Source organism: Lepidochelys olivacea, assembly GCF_965140295.1.
Source record: "Lepidochelys olivacea isolate rLepOli2 genome assembly, chromosome: 17".
Lineage (NCBI taxonomy): Eukaryota > Metazoa > Chordata > Testudines > Cheloniidae > Lepidochelys > Lepidochelys olivacea.
Genome location: NC_140427.1, coordinates 11,762,007 through 11,784,073, shown reverse-complemented (window position 1 = coordinate 11,784,073; position 22,067 = coordinate 11,762,007). Strand labels below are relative to the sequence as shown.

Below are 22,067 nucleotides of genomic sequence, written 5' to 3'. Positions count from 1 at the left end.
TGATACAGTTTTGTTTATTTACAAAGAATGTACAAAAGTCCTGTGTCTTCAAGTGCTGTAGATAGTTATAAGCAGTGATGAGCTGCCAAAATCTTAACAACCGGTTCCCTCCTCACCCCACGAGGGGGTCGTGACCCACCCCTGTCCCCTGGGAGTCCTGCCCCATCCAATCCCCCCGCATTCCTTGACGTCCCGCCCCCCAGGACCCCTGCCCCATCCACCCCACTCCCCTGTCCCCTGAGTGCTCCCCAGAACCGGGCAGGAGGGTCTCATGGGCCACTGTAGTGGGTGACCACCCCGCCCCTAAGAGCCAGAGGGATCTGCTGGGGGGCGAGGTGGGGAGTCCCAGCGACGCTTACCTGGGGCAGCTCCCAGGAAGCATCCGGCAGGTCCTTCTGGCTCCTGGGGCGGGGTAGCATAGCTGGGGGGAAGCAGGGGGGAGCCCACTGATCACATCAAAAGTGGAGCCTTAGGCACTGACTCCCTGGGTGCTCCGGGGCTGGAGCACCCACGGGGAAAATTTGGTGGGTGCTCGGCAGCTCCCTGCCCCCAGCTCACCTCCGCTCCACCTCCTTCCCTGAATGCGCCGCCCCCCCTCTGCTTCTCCACCCCCCCAGCTTCCCACAAATCAGCTGTTAGCGTGGGAGTTGATTCCCCTGTCGTCGTCCCTCCCCCCCCCCCCCGGTTTACCTGCTGCGGCGCGGGCGGCCCTCCTCACGCCCCCCCACCCCCGCTCACCTCCGCCTCCCTGGGCCTGAGTGTGAAGCCGCCGCCTGCTTCTCAGCCCTCCCAGGCTTCCCGCACTAACAGCTGATTCGCAGGAAACCGTGGGGGTGGAGAAGCAGAGCTGGGTGGTGTGTTCAGGGGAGGAGGCGGAGCAGAGGTGACCTGGGGCTAGGCGCGGGGTGGGAAGCTGACGGTGAGTGCTCTGCACCTACCAAATTTTCCCTGTGGGTGCTCCAGCCCCGGAACACCCACGGAGTTGGCGCCTAAGGTGCCACTTTTGGCCGGTTGTTAAATTTAGAAGCCCTTTTAGAACCGGTTGTCCCGAGGTGTGAACCGGCTCCAGCTCACCACTGGTTATAAGCAACCTATTGGCCTGTTGGACAAAACTAATCTATAATTGATTAATTTACCCTTTTTGAGAACATCTGTTGTTCAGAGATGATTAACCCTTTAAGAGCTATTTGTAAATGAATTCTTAATATAAAGTGATACACAATGAAACTGACTAGTTTAATTTTATGGTGTTAAGACATTATAATTTATCATCATTTATGTGATGGTAGCATGCAAAGGCCTCAGTTAGAATCAAGGTCCCATCATGCTGGGAGCTGTGAAGATGCTCCCTGCCCCAAGCAGCATAGTATTAACCGTACAATTTGCATTGAAAACACTCGAGCAATTGTTTGAAACTAAATGATAGACTGTTTTTGGTTCATGAAAGCATTACAATTAACGTTAGGCTTTATAATGTCTTTTACAGGAACCAAAATTTTGGGAGAATCCTTTTAAACAAGTTGCCTAAACCAAAAAGATAGAGATTATTAACAGGGTATCTGTTAGAAACATGGTGCCATACTGCTTGTTTGTTATTTGCAGTTACTGCCAAATGGTGGGGAACAAAGCGAATAGATTATTCCCTGTACTGTCCTGATGTTCTAACTGCATTCCCAACAGTGGCCTTGCCACATCTCTTCCACGCCAGCTACTGGGAATCAACTGACGTCGTGGCATTCATTTTAAGACAGGTAATTTTATCTTGATCTCTCTCTAAAGGAAAATTCAGTATGAATCAGTAATAATCTGTATCAGACCCTTTTGAATGTTAAGCTATACAGCAACTTTAGTCTGGTGAAAAGTTATTCATCCTTTCTGAGAAACAGTGTCTAGGCACTTGGCCGGGAGTCATGAATATCTGCTTTCCAGTCCCTCCTCTGCCACTGTTCCCAGTGGCATCTCACATTTGTTCTGTTTTGTTTTCAGTTTTGCTATTAACTCAGGTGGAGGTCACCTCTTTAGAGTCCAGTGAGGTACGTTTGTTATATACGATAAGAGAAGGATGCTTTCATAGCTAGAGCACAGGATTGGAAGTGAGAAGATGTGGGTTACAGTCTCAGTTTTGTCATATCCTCCTTGATCTTTGAGAAGGCATTTGCCCTTTCTGCTTGGCTTCCCTAGGGTACCGCCCAACAAATGAGGAGGGGAAATAATACAAAACAAGCGGCTAAGAGAGTTGAATAGTTATCTACAAATCTCTTTGATGAAAAGCACTATATTAAATGAAGAAGAGATGAATTCTCATAAGCTGGCATCTAAAAATAGGTACATAGGATAAAAATAATAACGTAATGTGCAAGTTACTGGGCTTTAATCAAGGTTGTATTTTTGGATCAGATGTGTCTCTGCATAGTCAAAATGGCACTGTAATCGCTAATCTTTGGTAACAGAATAGGCTGTTGATATCAGGCAGCGCTGATGTACTTTGGATGAAATAGGTTGGTCTAATTGGATACTGTGTTTATATGGAGGGCATGGAGGAGTCTGACATTTGACTCCTGATAAAATAGGCTGTGAGTGAGCAAGACATTAGTCTGATCCCATGATTAGTATGTGTGTGTTTCACCTTTATTTGACAAGAGTAATTTGACTTCAGTTTACCCAGGAGAGGATTTTCTAAGGAGCGTAAATGAGGAGTAGGGGCTCTTTGCATGGTGATTAGCACAGTATAAATACAAGAGCTGGTTGAAATTTTTCTGATGGAGGAGCACTGCATCTGAAAAATGCTGATTTGATGGAACCAAAATGTTCCGTGTCAATTCAGCTGATGCAGATGTAACACACACAGTCCTGGCTGTGGTGTTCTGTCTCATTTAGTGGCAATGAGACCACTTAGAGATATTACTGAGTTTGCTCTACAGCCTTAGCTAACAGGCATATGGCTTTTAGCCCATGCAGTTGAGGCTCACGCATATAGCTCCAGAGGTCCCAGGTTCGATCCCGCTTGCCGACGACCGGGGTCTGTCGACGTTACGCAGAGTCTGCCTGTCTGGTTTCCTGCCAGCCCATCTGGCTCGCTGGACTGCCCAGCTCCCCACCTAGTGGACTGCTAGCAGCTCCCTGGCTAATCTACCTTCTCAGCTCTCTGGATCCCCACCCTATACCAGAAACCTACTGACCTACATGCCTCCAGCTTCCATCCAGGACACACCACACGATCCATTGTCTACAGCCAAGCTCTAAAATACAACCGCATTTGCTCCAATCCCTCAGACAGAGACAAACATCTGCAAGATCTCTACCAAGCATTCTTAAAACTACAATACCCACCAGAGCCAGAAGAGTACCCAGAAGTCACCTACTTCAAGACAGGCCCAACAAAGAAAATAACAGAACACCACTAGCCATCACCTTCAGCCCCCAATGAAAACCTTTCCAACGCATCATCAAAGATCTACAACCTATCCTGAAAAATGATCCCTCACTCTCACAGATCTTGGGAGACAGACCAGTCCTCGGTTACAGACAGCCCCCCAACCTGAAGCAAATACTCACCAACAACCACACAACAAAAACACTAACCCAGGAACCTGTCCTTGCAACAAAACCCGATGCCAACTCTGTCCACATATCTATTCAAGTGACTCCATCGTAGGACCTAATCACATCAGCCACGCTATCAGAGGCTCATTCACCTGCACATCCACCAATGTGATATATGCCATCACATGCCAGCAATGCCCCTCTGCCATGTACATTGGCCAAACCGGACAGTCTCTATGCAAAAGAATAAATGGACACAAATCTGACATCAGGAATCATAACATTCAAAAACTGGTAAGAGAACACTTCAACCTCTCTGGCCACTCAGTAAAAGACTTAAGGGTGGCAATTCTGCAACAGAAAAGCTTCAAAAACAGACTCCAAGGAGAAACTGCAGATCTTGAATTAATATGCAAACTAGATACCATTACTTGGGTTTGACTAGAGACTGGGAGTGGCTGGGTCATTACACATGTTGAATCTATTTCCCCATGTTAAGTACCCCCACACCTTGTCAACTGTCTAAATGGGCCATCATGATTATCACTACAAAAGTTTTTTTTTCTCCTGCTGATAATAGCTCATCTTAATTAATTAGCCTCTTACAGTTTGTATGGCAACTTCCACCTTCTCTGTATGTATATATATATCTTCTTACTATATGTTCCATTCTATGCATCCAATGAAGTGGGCTGTAGCCCACGAAAGCTTATGCTCTAATAAATTTGTTAGTCTCTAAGGTGCCACAGGTACTCCTGTTCTTAACTCCACAGGCTATCTCCCTTCTTTTCCTGCTCCAAGCTTGTGTCACTGGAGTCTCCTCAGCCAGCTGAATCTCCCTAGTCTGACCTACCAGGCAGCATGTGTGCTATCCACAGCTCCTGAGAATAGAGTCTCAATGGCTGACCCTCCCTCCTGCCCATCCTGCTGCCTGGAGAGGCAACAGACCCCAGTGCTGGGTGGACAGTGATGCGAGTTAGCCAGAGAAAAGGGCTGAAAGCCAGCTGGGCAGTTCTATCCAGTCTCCACTCCTCAGAGGTCAGTCTGCATCTGTGGATTTTACTACAGGCCATGGCTTGAAACTAGGTAACTCACAAAACCATCCATCACCCTTTGCGCTTAAGATCAGGAGCTTAGATCCAGTGTTCATAACTTACCCATGGTGAATGGGATTTGTGCTAGTGAATAAATTACCTGTCTAAACTAAAACCCCAGAGTCCTCTATACCTGTTAGACAGTCACTTGCATAGAGTAAAGCCAATCGTGGGTTACCTAGGTCTGCTTGTACTTTGCTTTAGAAATGTATTTATCTTTCCATTAGCAAATTTGGTTTTCCTGTTCGTTTTCCCCATAAGATTTTTTGCAAGTTAAGACAACAAATAGCACAGATGTAAACTTCAGGTGAAAGGCTTCCCAAGCCAAATCAGGCCTGTCTTGACTCATACAAGTAGTCCCTGGAACACCAGTAGGCATATCCATGTGGGGAAAGTCAGCAAGACTTGGCTGTCTTTATCTGGAGAAAATCATTGTGGGACTGAACGTTGCCATGTCATTTTCTATGAAAAGATTTTCCTTCCTCTCATGCCTCTAAATATTAAAGGAGAAACATCCCTCATCCTCTGACCCCACCTTTGCAATGCCCTTCTCTCTGCTCACGACACATTATATTTTATAAATATCAAGACTGAATGCTCTTCAATGGTTCCATTAAAGCCCTATCCTGAGAGGCAGATAGCAAAGTTGATCAGTACCATTCCTGAAGAAGAGCTCTGTGTGAGCTCGAAAGCTTCTCTCTCATCAGCAGAAGTTGGTCCAATAAAAGATATTACCTCACCCACCTTGTCTCTCCAGTTCTGTTCCTGTCACTTCTCAAAATAACCCCTCTGTCCGTGAAGCAGGTGAAGTAAAAAAACAGTGGACAATTAATTGGTTAGTCAGTTGTTCCAATAACGATAGATGGTTTTTCAGGTGATCCTGCTGAGAGTGTTGATGTACTTTGACACAGGCAAGGAACCAAGCCATTGGAACAACTGTCTCAGAAACACAGCATTACAAATAAATAGCTGCTTAGCCTGGATTGGAAAGGAATGCTGGCTTTGTGGTAACACTGAATTGGAGTCTCGGAGACCTAGGTCTAATTCCTGTTCCTGTCACAGATGTCCTGTGTGATTTTAAACAAATCACTTAAGGGCAGATTTACACTGGTATTTAGGTGCGTAAAGTTGCAGATAGGCACCTAACCTGCTTTGGTGCTTTTGTAAATGTGTTAGGCACCCTAATTCCAGTTGAAAGTCATGGGGCTGTATATAGCAGGCTTTTATTAAGAGGACATTTCTTTGAGACAGCAGGGGCTGCACTGGCAGGTCTGTGGGTCTTACTAACTTGCATGTAAATATATATTTAAAGCAAAAGCAAGGCTGAGGTTTTCAAAACTGCCTAAGCAAGTTGGGCACCCATCTATTTGAGGCAGCTGGGACGTCTCAGTATCAACAGGCACTTTTCCATTTCAGTGTGAACCAGGCTAGGGACGTCAGATTGGCCTAAAACGGTCTGGGTTTGGCTCCTCTTTATTAAATGCCCATCAAGAGGGAATCTTGGACACCAAGTTGAAGGAGTGTTAATGATATTCATAGAGAGGCTGAAATAGGCAACAGCAGCCATTTCAGATTAGCTTGTGGAGGAGGCTGAACTGAAGGTTTACGCTTGGTGAGTCAGTTGCTCATTTACACTGAAGTAACCTCATGCTATCCATGGTCCATCAGTCGCCAGTCAGAGTACAAACCTCCTCTTGTTTAAGTTTGTAGACTGTTCCTTTAGAACCACAGAGAGAGCACAATAGCTCCCTGTTGGGGGCTGACATTTAGATCATATGGGAATGCAGCTAGACTTGTATTTTGATCAAGCTTTGCATGCTCAACCACAAGACTGAATTGGTGCTGGCATCTTTGTCGTTATGCTACTGCATGTGGACCTAATACGTGGAACCACTCGCATGGGGGATAGGTGCGGAAAGCCAGTGCAAGTGGGGTCAGGGAGCTGGCCACCAGGCCCATCAAGGAAAGGGGAAGGTCGCAGCAAATGCTACTATGGTCCATGAGCAATCATACGACTGCTTTGAGGATGGCTTCACAGCCCAGGAGAAGAGGATGCAACTGTCCTCAATCCTTATGTAACACTCCCACTGTTTACTCTGGCTTTTGTGGGTTTTGAGGATTTGAGTCTGAAGCAGGAATAAATTTGCTTCATTGGGAATGGAAAACAACACAATAAGCTGCTGACATGCATTGTGCAGATACAATAACATCCTCTGCTTGCTTGACACTTAAGGTGAATTATATGCAGGTACATGAATATTCCTGATCCGATTACCCATTTCTTTAGCGTATTCTTACCATATGATCTGGGGAATGCAACTAAACTGTTGCAGCACCGTGCTTCCTCCTCTCGCACCAAGCATAGCTACGATGAATCTGGTGGCCGCCCATCATTTATTGTAACATTAATCTCATTTCAGGTGATGAGGTATGAAAATGTGAATGTCAAGGAAAATGACAGCTTGGACCCTGCAACACTAAGCCCCTCCAATCCACGAGAGAAATGGCTACGCAAGAGGACACACGTCAAGCTCAGAGTACGTATCCTGTACCATCCCAGAGCAGATACAGATCTATGTCTTTCCTTGCAACAATTTCAATGGAATGCAGTTCCCTCACCTGAAGTGTGATTGTTGCATAACTGCAGATTAGTAAAGAATTGAAAAGCATTAAGTATCGCTTGGGGGAAGGAGGGAGTGTGTGTGTGTGTGTGTATATCCTACTGACTGCGAGAGTACAGAAGTGAGAACTAAAAGAACAGAATCCTGAGGCTTCAGCAACAAAAACTTGCGTGCTATAGAACAAGAAAAATGGTGTTAAAATTAAAGCAACATTATTCCAAACACAATAGGTTGATCTGTAGACTGAAAGCATCTTTAGGTGAATAGTGGATATTGGTTACATAATATTTTGCCCTTGTCTAGCTTCTTAATTCTCAAACACAGAGATTCCCAAGTCAGAGCTCTCTAACACAGGTGTGAGGTAGGTCATCTGCCCTGCTTTTCAGCATGAGCGAACAGAAAGGTAAAGTGACCAGTGCATACTTGGCAGAGTTGAGTATAGGAGTCAGGACATTCAGGTTCTTTCTTCTGTGGCTAAGGCACGGAACTATCCCTCCCCTGTGCTATTAAATCAGAGAACACGGGGACTGTGATTTCTAGTCCTCCATCATCATCTTACTATAAGAGTAATGGGGTCCAATGGTGAGATTCGGGAGAATTGGGAATTGTGACAGCTGGGTTTGATTCTCCGCTCTCCAAGGGCAAATGCCTACCGTGGTTCATGTGCCTTATCCTAGCCCTCTGTAAGGGTCGGGGCAGAATTTCAACCCCAGGGAGTAGTGTTAATGTTGAATTGTTGTCTGGATCTGTGCAGCACCCGGCATGCTGAGGCCTCAGGGTGCTATTATAATACTAATAAACAATACTAGAACATTAGAGAGGAAGGGTGGCCCAGTGATTCAGCTGCTGCACTGAGACTCAGGAGAGATGGGTTCTGTTCTTGGCTCTGCCAGACTCCTTGTGTGACCTTGAACAATTTCCTTAGATGCTTTTGAAAAATGCCACCCTAAGTCGCCTAAGAAGAGCACATGTCCCGCTGATTTTTTCAGTGCGACTTGGGCTCCTCCTAAGTAATTCATGTGTTTTTGAAAAATCCCAATCTTCATCTGTTGGTGCCTCAGTTCCTCATCTGTAAAATGGGGATAATATTCCCTTCCTCCTACCCTTTGTCTGCCTCATCTATTTAGATTATAATCACTCTCTTTGGGACAGAGACTACCGCTTAATCTCTGACCTTGACGGGGCATAGGCACTAATATAATACAAACAACCCAATGCAAAGCCTACCAAAAGCATAAAAACGTGGAAATACTAACCTTTTTCTTTCATTTCAGAACGTAACTGCCAATCACAGAGCAAACGATGTCATTGCAGCCGAAGACGGTCCTCAGATACTGGTTGGGCGGTTTATGTATGGCCCCCTGGATATGGTCGCTTTAACGGGTGAAAAGGTAAAGCTAGACCTTTTGTGGATCATTTCCCCCAAATTAACGCTAGTGGTTACATGAGTTGAGCACAGTCACACACTTAACTGTCCGTGTTACCATAGATGGCTCCACAGTGATGGGGATTATGTTTAGTAGACTTGACTTTCAGGGATCATTTCTATAGTTTGTAACTAGAGAAGTGTAGCCGAAAGTGTCTGATCTCCTGTCACGCTGGCAAAAATGTGCTAAAATTGAGCCCTCCTGATATCTGACCTTTTCTACCGATCACCTTTCTTATGCGCTCTTGGCCATCTGAGCAGCTTGATGCTGAGCATCAGGGGTGAAGTGATTACTAAGCATTCCATCCTATCACACCACCTACTGGAGACTGAATTAACTTACTAAACAAGAATTAAAAGAAATCATTCTGTAGCAGTGGCAAATCATGGAAGAAAAATTGATATACCCCAGATGAGACATTCAGATAAAAGAATTGGGACTCGGGGGCGGGGGGGTTTCACATTGTTGTTGTTTCTCTTAAACAAGGAAGCCTGAAGATGAATTTTAGCACCAGAGTAGTAATGTGACGCAGCTGGGGCCATTGCTGTTCTAAAAGTCTCATACAATAGAAGTGTTTAAAGCTAATAAAGCCAAGCGTTAAGCTACAATATACCAGTTAGTGTGTATGGCCTGGAGGGGCAGAGCATTGGAGGGGCACAGATTCATTGCAAACTGTAATGGTGAATTTTTTTGTGCTTCAGTAGAGTCGCCCAACAGTACAGTGGCTCTGTCATATTTAGATTTCATGATCAGTGCAGTTTTATTTAGTAACAAATGCCTGTAACCACAAATAATTACACGGTCCAACATTGCTACACTTACACCATCAGCCTGTATAAACAAAAATGTGTCCCCTCTAGATGTGTGTAGCTTAATACCATGAAAATAGCCTTAAAAGAATGACTTGCAGTTGTTTCCTTAAATGAGTTATCAGCGTTCATTTACAATCTGCGATGGCATAAATATCACTGTTTTGTCAGAGGAAAATGAAGCTGGTGGTGGTGGTAGCTGAATTATTGAAAAGCAACAGATAGCATCCCTAGCCCTGCCATTGCCAGCAGGGTTGTGACACAGCTGAGCTGAATGTAATCACAGGCTAGAAATGAAATAATGGGTTCTGTGCACGACCTACTGTTTGTACTCTTAACCTCAGGCATCTTGCTCTTGAAACCATCTGCACTTAAATAATCACTCTTAATAACTGGTTTACATAAAGGAAGCTTGCTTTGTGCTCTCACTGCTCACACCTCAGCTACCAGGAAATCCATGCTCCTTCTTTGTTTCATGGAATGTAGCCATTGAGCAGATTTCATTTTTCCTTCACCTGATGCAGTACAATCCCTTGCACTACATATGCTAAACTGGGGAAAGTGAGCTGAAGAAGCCAACCGTGACTAATGATCGGGCATAAGCCCTAATCAGTCCATATTATGACTTCCTCACGGCACAGTGAGAATCTTACTACAGTACAAAAGAAGTCTTGCCTGGAGTGCCAGTCCCCTGAAACAGCCATTATTGCATGTGGCCTTGGATAGGAAATTGGTCACAGCAGCAGTTTTCAATGTGAGGGTCACAACTGGCTGTCAGACTGCCTTGCCTTTCTCAGCTTGCTAGATGGGAAGGTGGTGGGGATCCTGGTATGAAAAAGGCTAAGAACCTCTGTGCTTACTGGTACCTTGGTTCCAGTAGCCTGGCTGTGACAAATGTGTATAAAATGCTGGCAGTCACATAACTGTAGTGAAGATGGGGGCACTCCCTGCATGTACCAGGGCTATTTAATTTAGTCACTGTGTCACTCCCCTTTGGTAGCATTTCTGATGCACTTTAAGACATGGGCTCCCCCCCTCCAATGCCGTGAGCTGGAAGTGGTTCCTTTTCCCTTGTAAGTATTTGGATTCCCACCCTATAGAATTCAAAAGCACAACTGGCCACCTTCTTGAAAACCTAGCAGACAGGCTAAGGCTTGCTTGGTGCCAGATATCCATATCTAAAGGTTGTCCCCTCAGAAATTAGGACCATTGCAGGGGTGGGAGGGCGAAGCTTGAATTTCTGCTGCCATTGCTGGACTGGTTCCTTGGTTGCATAGTGAACTTTGGTTAATATAGTGCTCGTTAAAGGTGAAATGTCTGGAGAGTGAATTATTAAAATGCATTTAATTTCAAGAGGTGTGCAGATCCTGTAGTCAAACCCCCTCAAATACAGCAATCTTTATTGTCTGGGGTGGTGGCAGATGGCAGGTACGTTTCCAAAAGAAAATTGTGTGTGTGTGCCCACACGCCGATGGCTTCTTAAAGCAAGTTCGTTCCCCATTCCGCTGCATTTGGAAACACAATTTGGGGAACCTCATTGCATCTCTGCCTTTAACGTAATAGCAAAGTCCCTCCCAACTGACTTACTGCAAAAGGCAAAAATTGTATGGCTTTTCCTAACACAGCCATAGAGACCTCTTGGTTGAGTGACATGGTGGAAGCTGAGTAAATTTATCCTGGAAGTAACTCCATTAAAATCAATTAAACTACAGCAGGGGATGAATTTGCCTCCTTATGTTGACTCCAAACCCAGTAGAGTGCATGTAACAGTATTTCTCTGTCCTAAACAGGGCTTGGTTGTTCTGCTCTACAATTCCTAAGAATGTGCTGCAGCTACCATCTCTCTGCAGAATTCAGCCTTTCCCGTGCCCACATAAATTTAATTGTCAAAGTGGGGTGAGGTCACATTTAGTTAAGATTGTTGTTTTAATCTGGTCTCTTGGTTTGTAAGAACTCTAAAACAGCCCTATTACTTGAGATGACATAGGGGATAAGATCACAGATTTGCTCAAACTTTATTGCAGATTTTTATCATAGCCCTTTTATTAGATTTTCAACCACTCTTTATTCTGATCACGTTTTATGTATATATATAAAATAAAAGAGAAGATTCTTTTGGTAGTGATGAATAGGAAGCTGGGAGGGGGCATCAGTGCTGGCATTATGAGAAACACATAAGTTATATTGCTCCAGAACTTGATTACTACTTATGCATACCATTCCTCAAATGTAGAATTAATTGACATTTTGAACCTATGTGGATATGAGTGAGCAGTGTAGTCTCAGAGTATATTTGCTTGGTATTAAAAGGTTTCAGTTATGCATTCAGGAAGACTACAACTCCCAGCCACTCAAGAAGTAACCCCCCTCCACATCATTTTTTATTTATATTACAGTAGCGTCTAGAGCCCCAGGTTAGACAGGGGCGCCGTTGTGCTAGGTGCTGTACAAACAGAGACAATCCATGTCCCAAGGATCTTAAAAGTCTAAATAGGCAAGACGGTGACAGGGTGGGAGAGAAAAGGAAGCAGAGAAGTGAAGTGACTTGCCCAGCACTACATAGCAAGTCAGATCCAGGAATAGAATGCAGGTCTCCTGAGTCCCACTCAGGTGCCCCATCCATTGGACCACTCGGCCTTTCGAGCTGCTGAAGGACTAGATTGTGGCATTTGCACTCACGCTCATGTTTCCAGGTGGAGGATGTGTGCCGCCCAGGTGGCATTCTGCCTGCACAGTGCTGAGGCAGGCAGGTAGCATTTTCAGGAGCAGGAAATAATATATGCTTTAAAATGATGCGGCATGTGTTCCCTTAGTGCCACTGGCTGTGCTGGGAGGGTGAGACGCTGGCTCCGGCACCTTTCACGTGTGGAGTGCCTGAGGTTCCTTTGCTTGTGCTTAGAGAACTGAATCACTGACACGCTGTCTGCTCTCTGTGCCATCTACTCCCCCTTCCTGGTGCACTTTTGCAGCAGCAGTTAGTCTAGCCGAAGTGTGTGTTCTGCCCTCTCTTCCTGCGCCTAACTCAGGAGTTGGGATTCTTCTGCTAGCAATGCAAGAGAACAAAGCAGACGGTGTCCAAACCGAAATGATGCAGAGATACTATTGTGGCAAATCCACCCTCTCCTCTTAATGGCTCATAGCTGGGGGAAGCAGAGGATGCAAGATCACTTGAAATCCATACTGATTTTGATTATAGAGGCACGAGAAGGAGCCGTGGGGGGGAGGACAACTCTTAAATTAGCTGGATCCTGTGCTGATTTGAGCACTCCATAAGCATCACTTTATACATGATTTGGGAGTCGGATGTAGTTAGTGTCACTTTAGGTTGCTCTCATCGTTAAGCAGAAAAATTCTCCTTGAGCTATGATTGCTTTCAGCCTCTTGTGTAAAAATACACTAGAGGATCAGTGCTGGATGCTAGTAAGGGGAGACCTCCCAGTTAGAGCACAGAACTGGGAGACAAAGAGGCTAAACTTGGCTCTGCCATTGGCTCAGTGCCATGCCACCTTGGGGGGCAAGTCATGCAATGGCTCTATGCCTCGGTTTCCCCATCTGTAAAATGGGGATGGATATTTACTGACCTCACACTGAGGTTGAGATGCTTGAAAAGGGCAAGAATATCTTTGCTGCTGTCAGGCACAGTGCTGTAACTTACACGTATATTCCATTTTCCAAGGGAATTCTTCAAGAGAGTCCATTTAGGATTTCTACAGACTGCTCATTTGTATTCCCATTGACTTTCTGTCATCTCAGTAACAGTGTACACATTTGGCTTCTAACAGGTACAAGTATGAAACTAACTAGATTGAAAACGCATTCCAGTTTATTCCTCCTTCAGACTGCAGACCCACTACCGCCATTTGAATGTATGTCTCTGGTATAACCCAAAATTCAGTGGTGGGAGGACATAAAAAGACTAACTTGGAGAGAGATTACTTATTAAGCTATAAAGATGTGTATGGAAACAAACTCATGCAGGGATGATGAGTGAGGGATAAGGTAGTGCAGTTAAACGAAATGCTGTTCTGATCACAGTGAGATGCTTAATTTGGATGGTTGAAAGGCATTTCACATGCTTTATAAATATTTTGTTTGTTTCCAGTGTCTCTTTCATTATGCATTTTTCTGCATGCTCAGTGTTCTATAGGGAAGTGCACTGTAACATAAATAGTTTCAGACTGGCCACACAACATATAACTGTTTTTGGGTAACGTTGAGAGTTTGTCCTTCCATTAAATGTAACCCCAAATCCCATTATTTTCTCCTGCAAGGGAGACTCCAGGATTTCAGCCATGAAATGCAATCCTATTAAGGTCAATTTAACCCCAGTTCCGAGGAAGATAAGTGGAGTTCCATGTCTGTTCTGTCGAAGCTGGGGGTTCCCAGAGTGCCCATCACCATAGTATCCAATGCCCGAATGCAGCAGAGCTCTTTTAAGCATATGTTTAAGTGCTTTGCTGAATCAGGGCTTAAGCCCTTAATTCATGCCACCATAGTATCTGAGCCCCATGTTGCACTTTCAAATGAAAACTTTAGAAACAGAATCCCCAGCTGCTCCCTTGAAACCTCAGCCAGATTCTCAGCCGGTGTAAATCAGCCTATTGACTTTGGCAGAGGTATGCCGATTTACACCAGCAGAGGTTAGGCCCAGTGTTTATTATTTTATGGATTTTTTTCCCTGTAAGGGCTTTAATGAGTCTGGGGCTTTGTACTTTGACAATACTTCCCTCCCCCACATTGCGCTGTGTGCCCATGGTCTGCCTTGCTGCTGTGTTCATGTCCCAGAAAGGGCTGCATTTCAGCAATGGGGAAAGCAAAGCGTGTGTTAGGGTGTAATAAAATCCTGTTGTTAGTAAAGGAAGGTCCTTAGAATCTTGTGGCTTTGATGGTGCAAAAGAAGTGTTTGGCATTCAGACTCCCTTGAAGAATTCATTTGGGCTGTGGAATTTTCACTCGTGCAAGTGTAGTTAATGTTCTAATTTGGGGGGCTGTCAAATCTCACAGTGGAAAAAGTACCACTCTTCACTTATACATAACACCTTTCATTTAAGGGTCTCAAAGCACTTTGCAGAGGGCAAGCATCATTGTCTCCATTTTATATGGGGAAACTGAGGCACAGTGACAAGAAATAGCAATCAGTAGCATTTTATGTTCTCTCCATAAAGTCCTTGATCTGGAATGGATATGACTGAGGAGACTTGTTTGAGTGTGCTTGATGCAAACCGAACAGTTTGAGTGTTTGCTTTTTCTGTGAAATTGCTTTTTACTTTAACACCACAGAAGATTTTTTCCCTCATCCTTATAAAAGAGAAAGGGAAGAACTGAATGGTTGAATAAAAGAAAGTTCAAGCTGTAATTCACTAAAGAAAATACATTTCTTCTTTCTTTATAGATCTACTACTCCTTTGAAGATTGTCTGTAGAGAAATGATTCTTCTCACTTTACTGTTAGCAAAACTTTCTCATGTTTTCCCCATTCCTTCCTTGTGCTAAGCGGGTACTTGAAAGATTCAGATACAGAATCCACTTAGGGTACAAAATGAACAATAGAAAGTTTCAGAACTTAGAAAAACAAAATCCTGCTGCGTGCCTATATAAGAACTGTGACTTCACACTGAAGTCTAAAAGCAGCCGGAGGAGGGTGTGGGGGTGGGGTGGGGGTGTGTGGGGGGGTGTAAATGCATTGGTAGATTTTGGTAACACTTCTGTTGTAAGCTTTCAAAAGGTTTTTAGTATTTAATTGTATTCAGACCTCATTGCCACAAGGCATCATTTAGGCCAAGAGAACTGGACATTTATAGGGATAACAGGAATATATGAAGCTGGGGACTTGATTCTGCAAGATGCTGAGCACTCTGGTCCCAATCCTGCACAGCATTTAAGCACACTCAGTGTAGGAAGTGCTGTGCAAGATGGAGTCCAGAGTACTCTGTATGTTGCAAGATTGAGCCCAGTAATTTAAAAAAGTCGTAAATAATAGACCTTCATGCTTCAGGACATAAATCACCCTCTAACTATAGAGGGGTTTGTAGGAAACTGTCCAGTGGGAAGATTATCCCATAACCATTTACTGTAGGATTTCTTGCCCCTTTCTCTGAGGTATTTGGTACTGGCCCTTGTCAGAGACAGGATATGAAACTACTTAGACCACTGGTCTGAGACAGTCTGGCATGTCCTATGAGCTGATGTGTGTTGTTGTCTAACAAATTTAATAGATTTTTTTTTTACTTTTACAGGTTGATATCCTTATTATGACTGAACCCTCTTCGGGGAGGTGGGTGTATTTCGACACAGAGATCACCAATAGCAGTGGCAGGATATCCTACAACATACCCAAACAGAAGAGGCTTAGAGTTGGCGTGTATCCCATCAAAATGGTGGTTAGGTAATGTTTTCAGATTTGAATGCTGGATAATTAAGGTGTGGGATTCCCTAGTACAAAGAGAGTTATGCCATAAAAAAACAACCAACCAACCTGCATTTAGCATGAGTGCCATTCTTCAAACGGAGCAAAGGCACTCATTGTTTGTCCACAACGCTGAGCAAAGTTATTGCTCTGGAGACGTTTATTCCACCATCGTGGGCTCAATATGCAGAAAAAGAGACAGTGCTTTTAGACAATACGGGCCAAATGATGGCCCTTGTCTGGATGGAGAGGGCATTCAGAGCTCGGCCACATATCTGTTCCAGCTGTGGAAATGGGTGCTGCTGTGTGGATAGACAGAGGGAATGGGGGAAAATATCAGTTAAAGGGGTTGACTGTGGGGCTATGATCAGGATATCTACACTGGGAGGTGGGACCTCTTGGCAAATCCCCACTGAACAGATGTGTTAATTTGATGTATTCAGGGGCGGCAGTTCTGAAGATGAGCAAGGCAGTCAGCTGCGCTGGCTCTAGTGAGGATGGGCGGAAGCAGAGGAAAGGGGGTTACTTAGGTTGCAAGCTCCTTGGGGCAGGAATTGCTGCCTTGCTGTGTTTTGTACAGCATGTAGAGTAGCGGGGTCCGTGACTGGGGCTCCTAGGTGCTACTGCAGTACAAGTAATAACTGGCAACACACTACACATGTGATCGCTAGCTGCCATCTCAAACCATGTTTTTTTAATTAATGCACATAAGGGGGATGATGTGCTTTTAGAGGGATGAGTCTCCTGTTAATTTTGCTTTCTAGACCAAAGGCAGACTTGGTTAATTGCTAAGAGTAAAACTAGTCAAAGTGCTTTATGGTATCACAAAGCCCTCACTAGCAGGGAAGCCTCCCCTGGGCTTCGTAATGGTCATTCACATCACGTGAGTCATCACTACAGATTTGAATAAGATACTGGAGAAAGGATGGTTTTGTGGCCACGGTAGTTCTGCCACAGACTTCCTCTGCAACCTTGGAAAAGTCACTTCATCTCATTTTGTGTCCATTTCCCAGTGCTTCCTTTCCCCAACCCTTTGTATGCTTTGCCTATTTTTATATTAAACATTTTGGGGTAGTGAGTCTCATACAATGCCCAGCCCAATGGGGCCCTGATCTCGGCTGCAATGTATAGACACAGCAGTAATACAAATAATAACAGCCAGTAAGACTCCACTAACTAGAGTTTAGTCTGGTAAATGCAGGGGATCAGGTCCATCTGAAGCAAAGGTGTAGCTTGGGTAATCCAGAGCCTGCTTGTGGGTGAGGCTGGGGTGAAGGGATGATCTGTATCCCTCTGGGTGGTGACCAGTTTCTCCTGTTGAAATGGATAGTGAAGGTATTGCCTTGTTCCAAGTCTGCAGTTCAGTTCATCTGTTGATGTCAGTCTGACTGAAGGAATCACTTTAATTCTGGAATCAGTGCCATGCTTATTTTAAATTGAAAAACAAAAGCCTTAAAGCAACAATTCAGTGAAGTGAAATCAATTGACTCTCTCTTAGCTCTCAAGAGTTTCATGAAAAGCCCTCTGCTGAGTCAAGCATAAAGAGGAAAAATGTGTGAAATAAAATTAATCTGCCTAAGTGCATGGATGGGGGCAGCTGTGCTTCTAAAGCTTTTTATGTTTAGTCAGAAAACTGCTAAATGCTTTGACATAAAGTTTTAATTTAATACTCCACTTTGGAGTTAAACTTCATGCCCACTTGGGAAATAACTTGCAGATTCCACTAAACGTCTCCTCTAAAAGAAAAATGGAATTAAAGGTGTCCTCGCAGCTAATCAAATGGAAGATCGCTTTCCAATTCCACATATATATTCTCTTAATTAATAATAATTCCATTGTAGAATAGCAGGCAATCAATTTGAGAAGATAGGGCCGCTTAAAAACAAATTAACGTCTCTTCTGGGAAGTCTGCAGTTTAAAACGTTGCAACTGACTCAGGAGCCAGTCTCCTGCTTCCCTGGGCCTTAGATTGCAGGTTTAGTATGCTTCACGCTAGAATGAAAGTAGTTATTACTTCCTCACCCTTAAATGGTCATGCCTGGACCTGACATGTGATGCGGGCACATTTCCAAGCAGAAATCCATCCTGCAAGATGTTGCCAGTAACACCAGATATAATTTCCCCTATAGCTGTAACATTCACTGTGACAAAGTTGGGCAGGGCTTGGGTCAGAGCTGCAGAGCAACACGATTCATATGGCAGGAAAAGGTAAGGGAATTGTGGGATCTCTGCCCCTGCCTTTTGCGGGTGTCCTGAGAGCTGCGCTCCCGTGAAAGAATACTCGATGAGTAGAAGCTTGCAGATGCCAGAGCTCTACATGAGAAAAGCCACGTAGGGAAGTAGGCACCTCGTGTTTGAGTTCTCCCCTTTTGTGAATTTGTTACTCTTCTGGGCCAGCATTTTCAGCACAAGAAACCGGGATAGAGGGATGGTCAATTCCTGTCCATTTCTGTTGCACAGTAAGGTTGACTTTTTGCAAGTATGCACAGTGAGAGAAGTGTACATCGCTTCTCCCCATACACTTGTGGCTGCCCGATATTTTTATGTTGCTTTAAAAAACCCAGGGTAATTTTTATTTCTAATGTTGCACAAAAGGGACAAAGCCTAGAGGGCTTTATTGTATTGTCAGTGATTTTTTTTTGCCTTGCACTGCTTTAATTAGATTTATGCAAGTCTCACTGTTTTAGCCCAGTGGACTTGGAAAATTAGCTTCTTAAAGGGTCTCAACACCTTTACTTTGTGGTTCAAACTGGAAACAGGATAGTAAGTCCCATTAGGCTTGTGGAGCCCTGAATGCCTTGCTCCAGACAGACATCATTTCTGGTTTTCATTGTAATTCACAGAGTTTGAGTTCTGATGCTTCGCTTTGTTTTTCTTCTCCAGGGGTGACCAGAGCAATGCAATGAGTTACCTGACTGTGCTTCCCCCGGGAATGGAGTGTGTGGTGTTTAGCATTGATGGCTCCTTTGCAGCAAGTGTCTCAATCATGGGTAGTGACCCTAAAGTTCGAGCTGGGGCTGTAGACGTTGTCCGGTAAGGGACACATACACATTAGTGTTTTTGGAGTCCCTGCCTCATCCCTTTTTAACAAAGGGGATCAAACTGGAAGCAAGAAATAATAGATTGTTCATAAAGCCCAGACTTCTTTGCAGATACATTTTTGTACCATTCAGACATCTAGCTATACCTGATTTGCACAGAAATTTACACATTTTATAGCACTTAGATGTTTGGTGCAATTTACCATGCAAATCGTAAGTTAAAGTTAAAAGGCTGCCCCTAGGAAACAGGGCCTAAAAGTGTATGGAGTCAATAGATAATTTTCCATTTATTACTCTGATTATCAAAAAGGGTGGTGAGTTATTGAAGGATTTTATGCTATAATGAATTTTAATCCTGAGTCCTGCTGTACCTTCCGGATGTAAAGTACTGTGAGAATAAGTTCTAAGAACCACTTAATTCCTTCACTTAAGAAGTCAGTTAATGCTGCACTGGGTGAAGAATTGGTGTCTATCATTTTAAACTCAGAGCCCCTTGAGCCCTCCTGAAAATGGAGTGATGAGCATCACAGCTTCCCAGGCTGTAATATTGCTCTTGTTGAGGTCAAAGGCAAAATTTCCATCCATTTCAAGGACAGCAGGACTGAATCCACAGGGTGCAGAATATTGAAGATAAAATACATTTGGAAATATCCCCGGTGTTTTATACAACAGTATTTGCACAAGTCTACCTATTGCTCTTCCCCGTTCCTCGAGGCATACAAATTATTGCATGAACACACCAGGATGTTAGCTATTAAAATCAGAAACCTGACCCCATCCCAGCTAGCCTTTTACCTAGTGAGAGATTATGCCTGGCTTTTCTTAAATTGTCACCATGTTCAGCAAAGATGTTCGTTAAGACTAAAGTGGATAGTGACTTCTCCCCCGTTTTCCACTCTCCCACGCCACTTTTGCTTCTGACAGACACTGGCAGGATCTGGGATACCTGATCATCTATATCACTGGCCGTCCTGATATGCAAAAGCAGAGAGTGGTCTCGTGGTTATCTCAGCACAACTTTCCTCAAGGGATGATTTTCTTCTCGGATGGGCTTGTTCATGACCCACTACGACAAAAAACTATTTTCCTCCGGAATCTAATGCAAGAGGTAACAGAGGCTGTTTTGCACATATTGAATCAAATGAACAGTTGCTGGAAAGTCAGATCTCTATTGTCATTGCCAAAGGGGAGGGTCTCTCCCCCTTGGAAGGAAAAGACCATTGTCCATTACAAAGTATTTTGTTGTATCTTGGTTTCCTTCCTAAGATTCAGGTGCAAAGAAGGCTGCTCTGCCTTCTGAGGGTCTTGGATCAAGGCTATTCATTTTGATGATGCATATAAATAAATCCAGTAGCTATGTACAGTACAAGGTCAAATGTGTGTAGCCAAGCTATTGTTCTGATTTAAGAGAATCCAGCCATCATGATGTCTGATAATTGCTGCACCCTTCCATTTGCTAAAAGTATTAATTATGAAGAATCAGGAAAAATCCAGGCTGAGTTTGATAAGCTTCTGGTCCCTCAGGGTCATGGTTGAAGCACGTTGGAGGGGTGACGGAAGGGTTAAATTTGCTATGTAGCTACCTCTGCCTCATAATTTTCAGTTACCTGAATCTGGCAACAAAACCTTCACTTTTATAAGACAAATATGGAGGTCTTTTGATTCACACTAAATTCCATTCCTAGTGCTGTGATTGCATAAAATCCCCCAAAACTAAGGATCTTAGTTGCTACAGGAAATTATGCTGATTTCTCAGTAGGGAGCAGATATGAGGACAGACTAGGGTTATGTTGCTTTTGAGAACCTGGTCAGTCATGTTTATGGTTTGGATTCACATCCAATGGGAAAATGTGGCTCATTTTCACTCGTATAAATTATGGCTGTTTATCACCTCTGAAGATCAAACTTCCCAAGTACCCCCTGCTCATACAGACCTTCCGAATGGAAACATTATTTTTATTGCAATTCTTGTTCAGCTTCTAGAAATAAAGGGAGGGTTATTCTAAAAGGCCTGTGGGAGTTAAGCACCCAACTCCTATTGGCTTTCACACTAATCCCAGCAATTACTTAAAAACACAGTCATCTTACCACTTTTACTGGCAAGAATTCTGCTGTGTTTTTTTTTAACAACGGCAAGTTTATAAATTTGGGTCAGTAACATGAGTTTATCATCACAAATAAAATGCCTGCTATAAGATTTATGGGTCAGCCATTCAGAGCATGTGCAATTAAAACAATATTTGCCTTGGTTCTTTCAGTGCTACATCAAAATTTCTGCTGCGTATGGCTCAATGAAGGATATTTCTGTGTACAATGTTTTGGGTCTGTCGCCTTCCCAGATCTACATAGTTGGACGTCCGACAAAGAAATACCAGACTCAATGTCAGGTATGTAACTCTTGCTAAAGAGTCAGTGTCTTTTGGGACATGCACAGCAGATGAAAAGTGAAGATAAATCTTGACTGTGGCCAGGGCAGCACAAGTCCTAGAGAGGGCATTTTCACTTAGGAGAATGGGTCAAAAGGCTTTTAGCATCTCAGGAGTGCCGGTTGCTTGGCAGATGCACATACAATATATGGCCAAATGGAAAGAGCAAGTTAAGATACACAGCTATAATGTCTTCAATATTGGCATCTTCTAGCCTAGTGGTCCAAAATTAATCATCCATGTGTTTTCATCAGGAGTGTAGTCACTCTAAAGAGGGGGAAGGGGGTCTCAGTTTTCTTTTTACCCTTGCTCTGATTCTCATGCAGCTCTGCTGCTGAACTCATGGGGAAAGAATGTTACCCATTTGGGCCCTTCTTGTGCTTTAGTATGAAAGGACAGCTCCCAGAGAGGAGCAGGATCCCGCCCTCATTAGAGTAGAGTACTACAAACGAAGTATGAGGAGATAAGTGCAAGTGGTAGAAAGGCCATTTTGTTCCCTCCATCTCAGAGAGTCTGGCCTCTCATGACCTTGACTTAACTAGTTACACTGAAGTTGGAAACATCACTCCAGAAAGGAGGCTGTTGTGAAGGAACCACATAGCTGTGCCTAGTCAATACACAATACTTGTCCATTAGCTGGCATGAAAGCAGCACATGCTGAATGCTTCACCCCCACCCCCAAGATCATGTTTGCTGGGAGT

General features: G+C 44.0%; 1 protein-coding gene across 2 annotated transcripts in view; it reads left to right on the top strand.

Moving 5' to 3' along the window:
* PITPNM3 (PITPNM family member 3) overlaps window positions 1-22,067 on the top strand; it is a 351,463-nt gene that overhangs the window by 322,996 nt on the left and 6,400 nt on the right. For both annotated transcript variants that reach the window (XM_084651346.1, XM_084651347.1), the window contains 7 exons: window positions 1,603-1,751; window positions 7,058-7,174; window positions 8,533-8,649; window positions 15,730-15,878; window positions 18,783-18,932; window positions 19,865-20,048; window positions 21,199-21,327. In XM_084651346.1, the coding sequence (XP_084507472.1) occupies window positions 1,603-1,751; window positions 7,058-7,174; window positions 8,533-8,649; window positions 15,730-15,878; window positions 18,783-18,932; window positions 19,865-20,048; window positions 21,199-21,327 (995 nt within the window). The remainder of the gene's footprint in view (window positions 1-1,602; window positions 1,752-7,057; window positions 7,175-8,532; window positions 8,650-15,729; window positions 15,879-18,782; window positions 18,933-19,864; window positions 20,049-21,198; window positions 21,328-22,067) is intronic.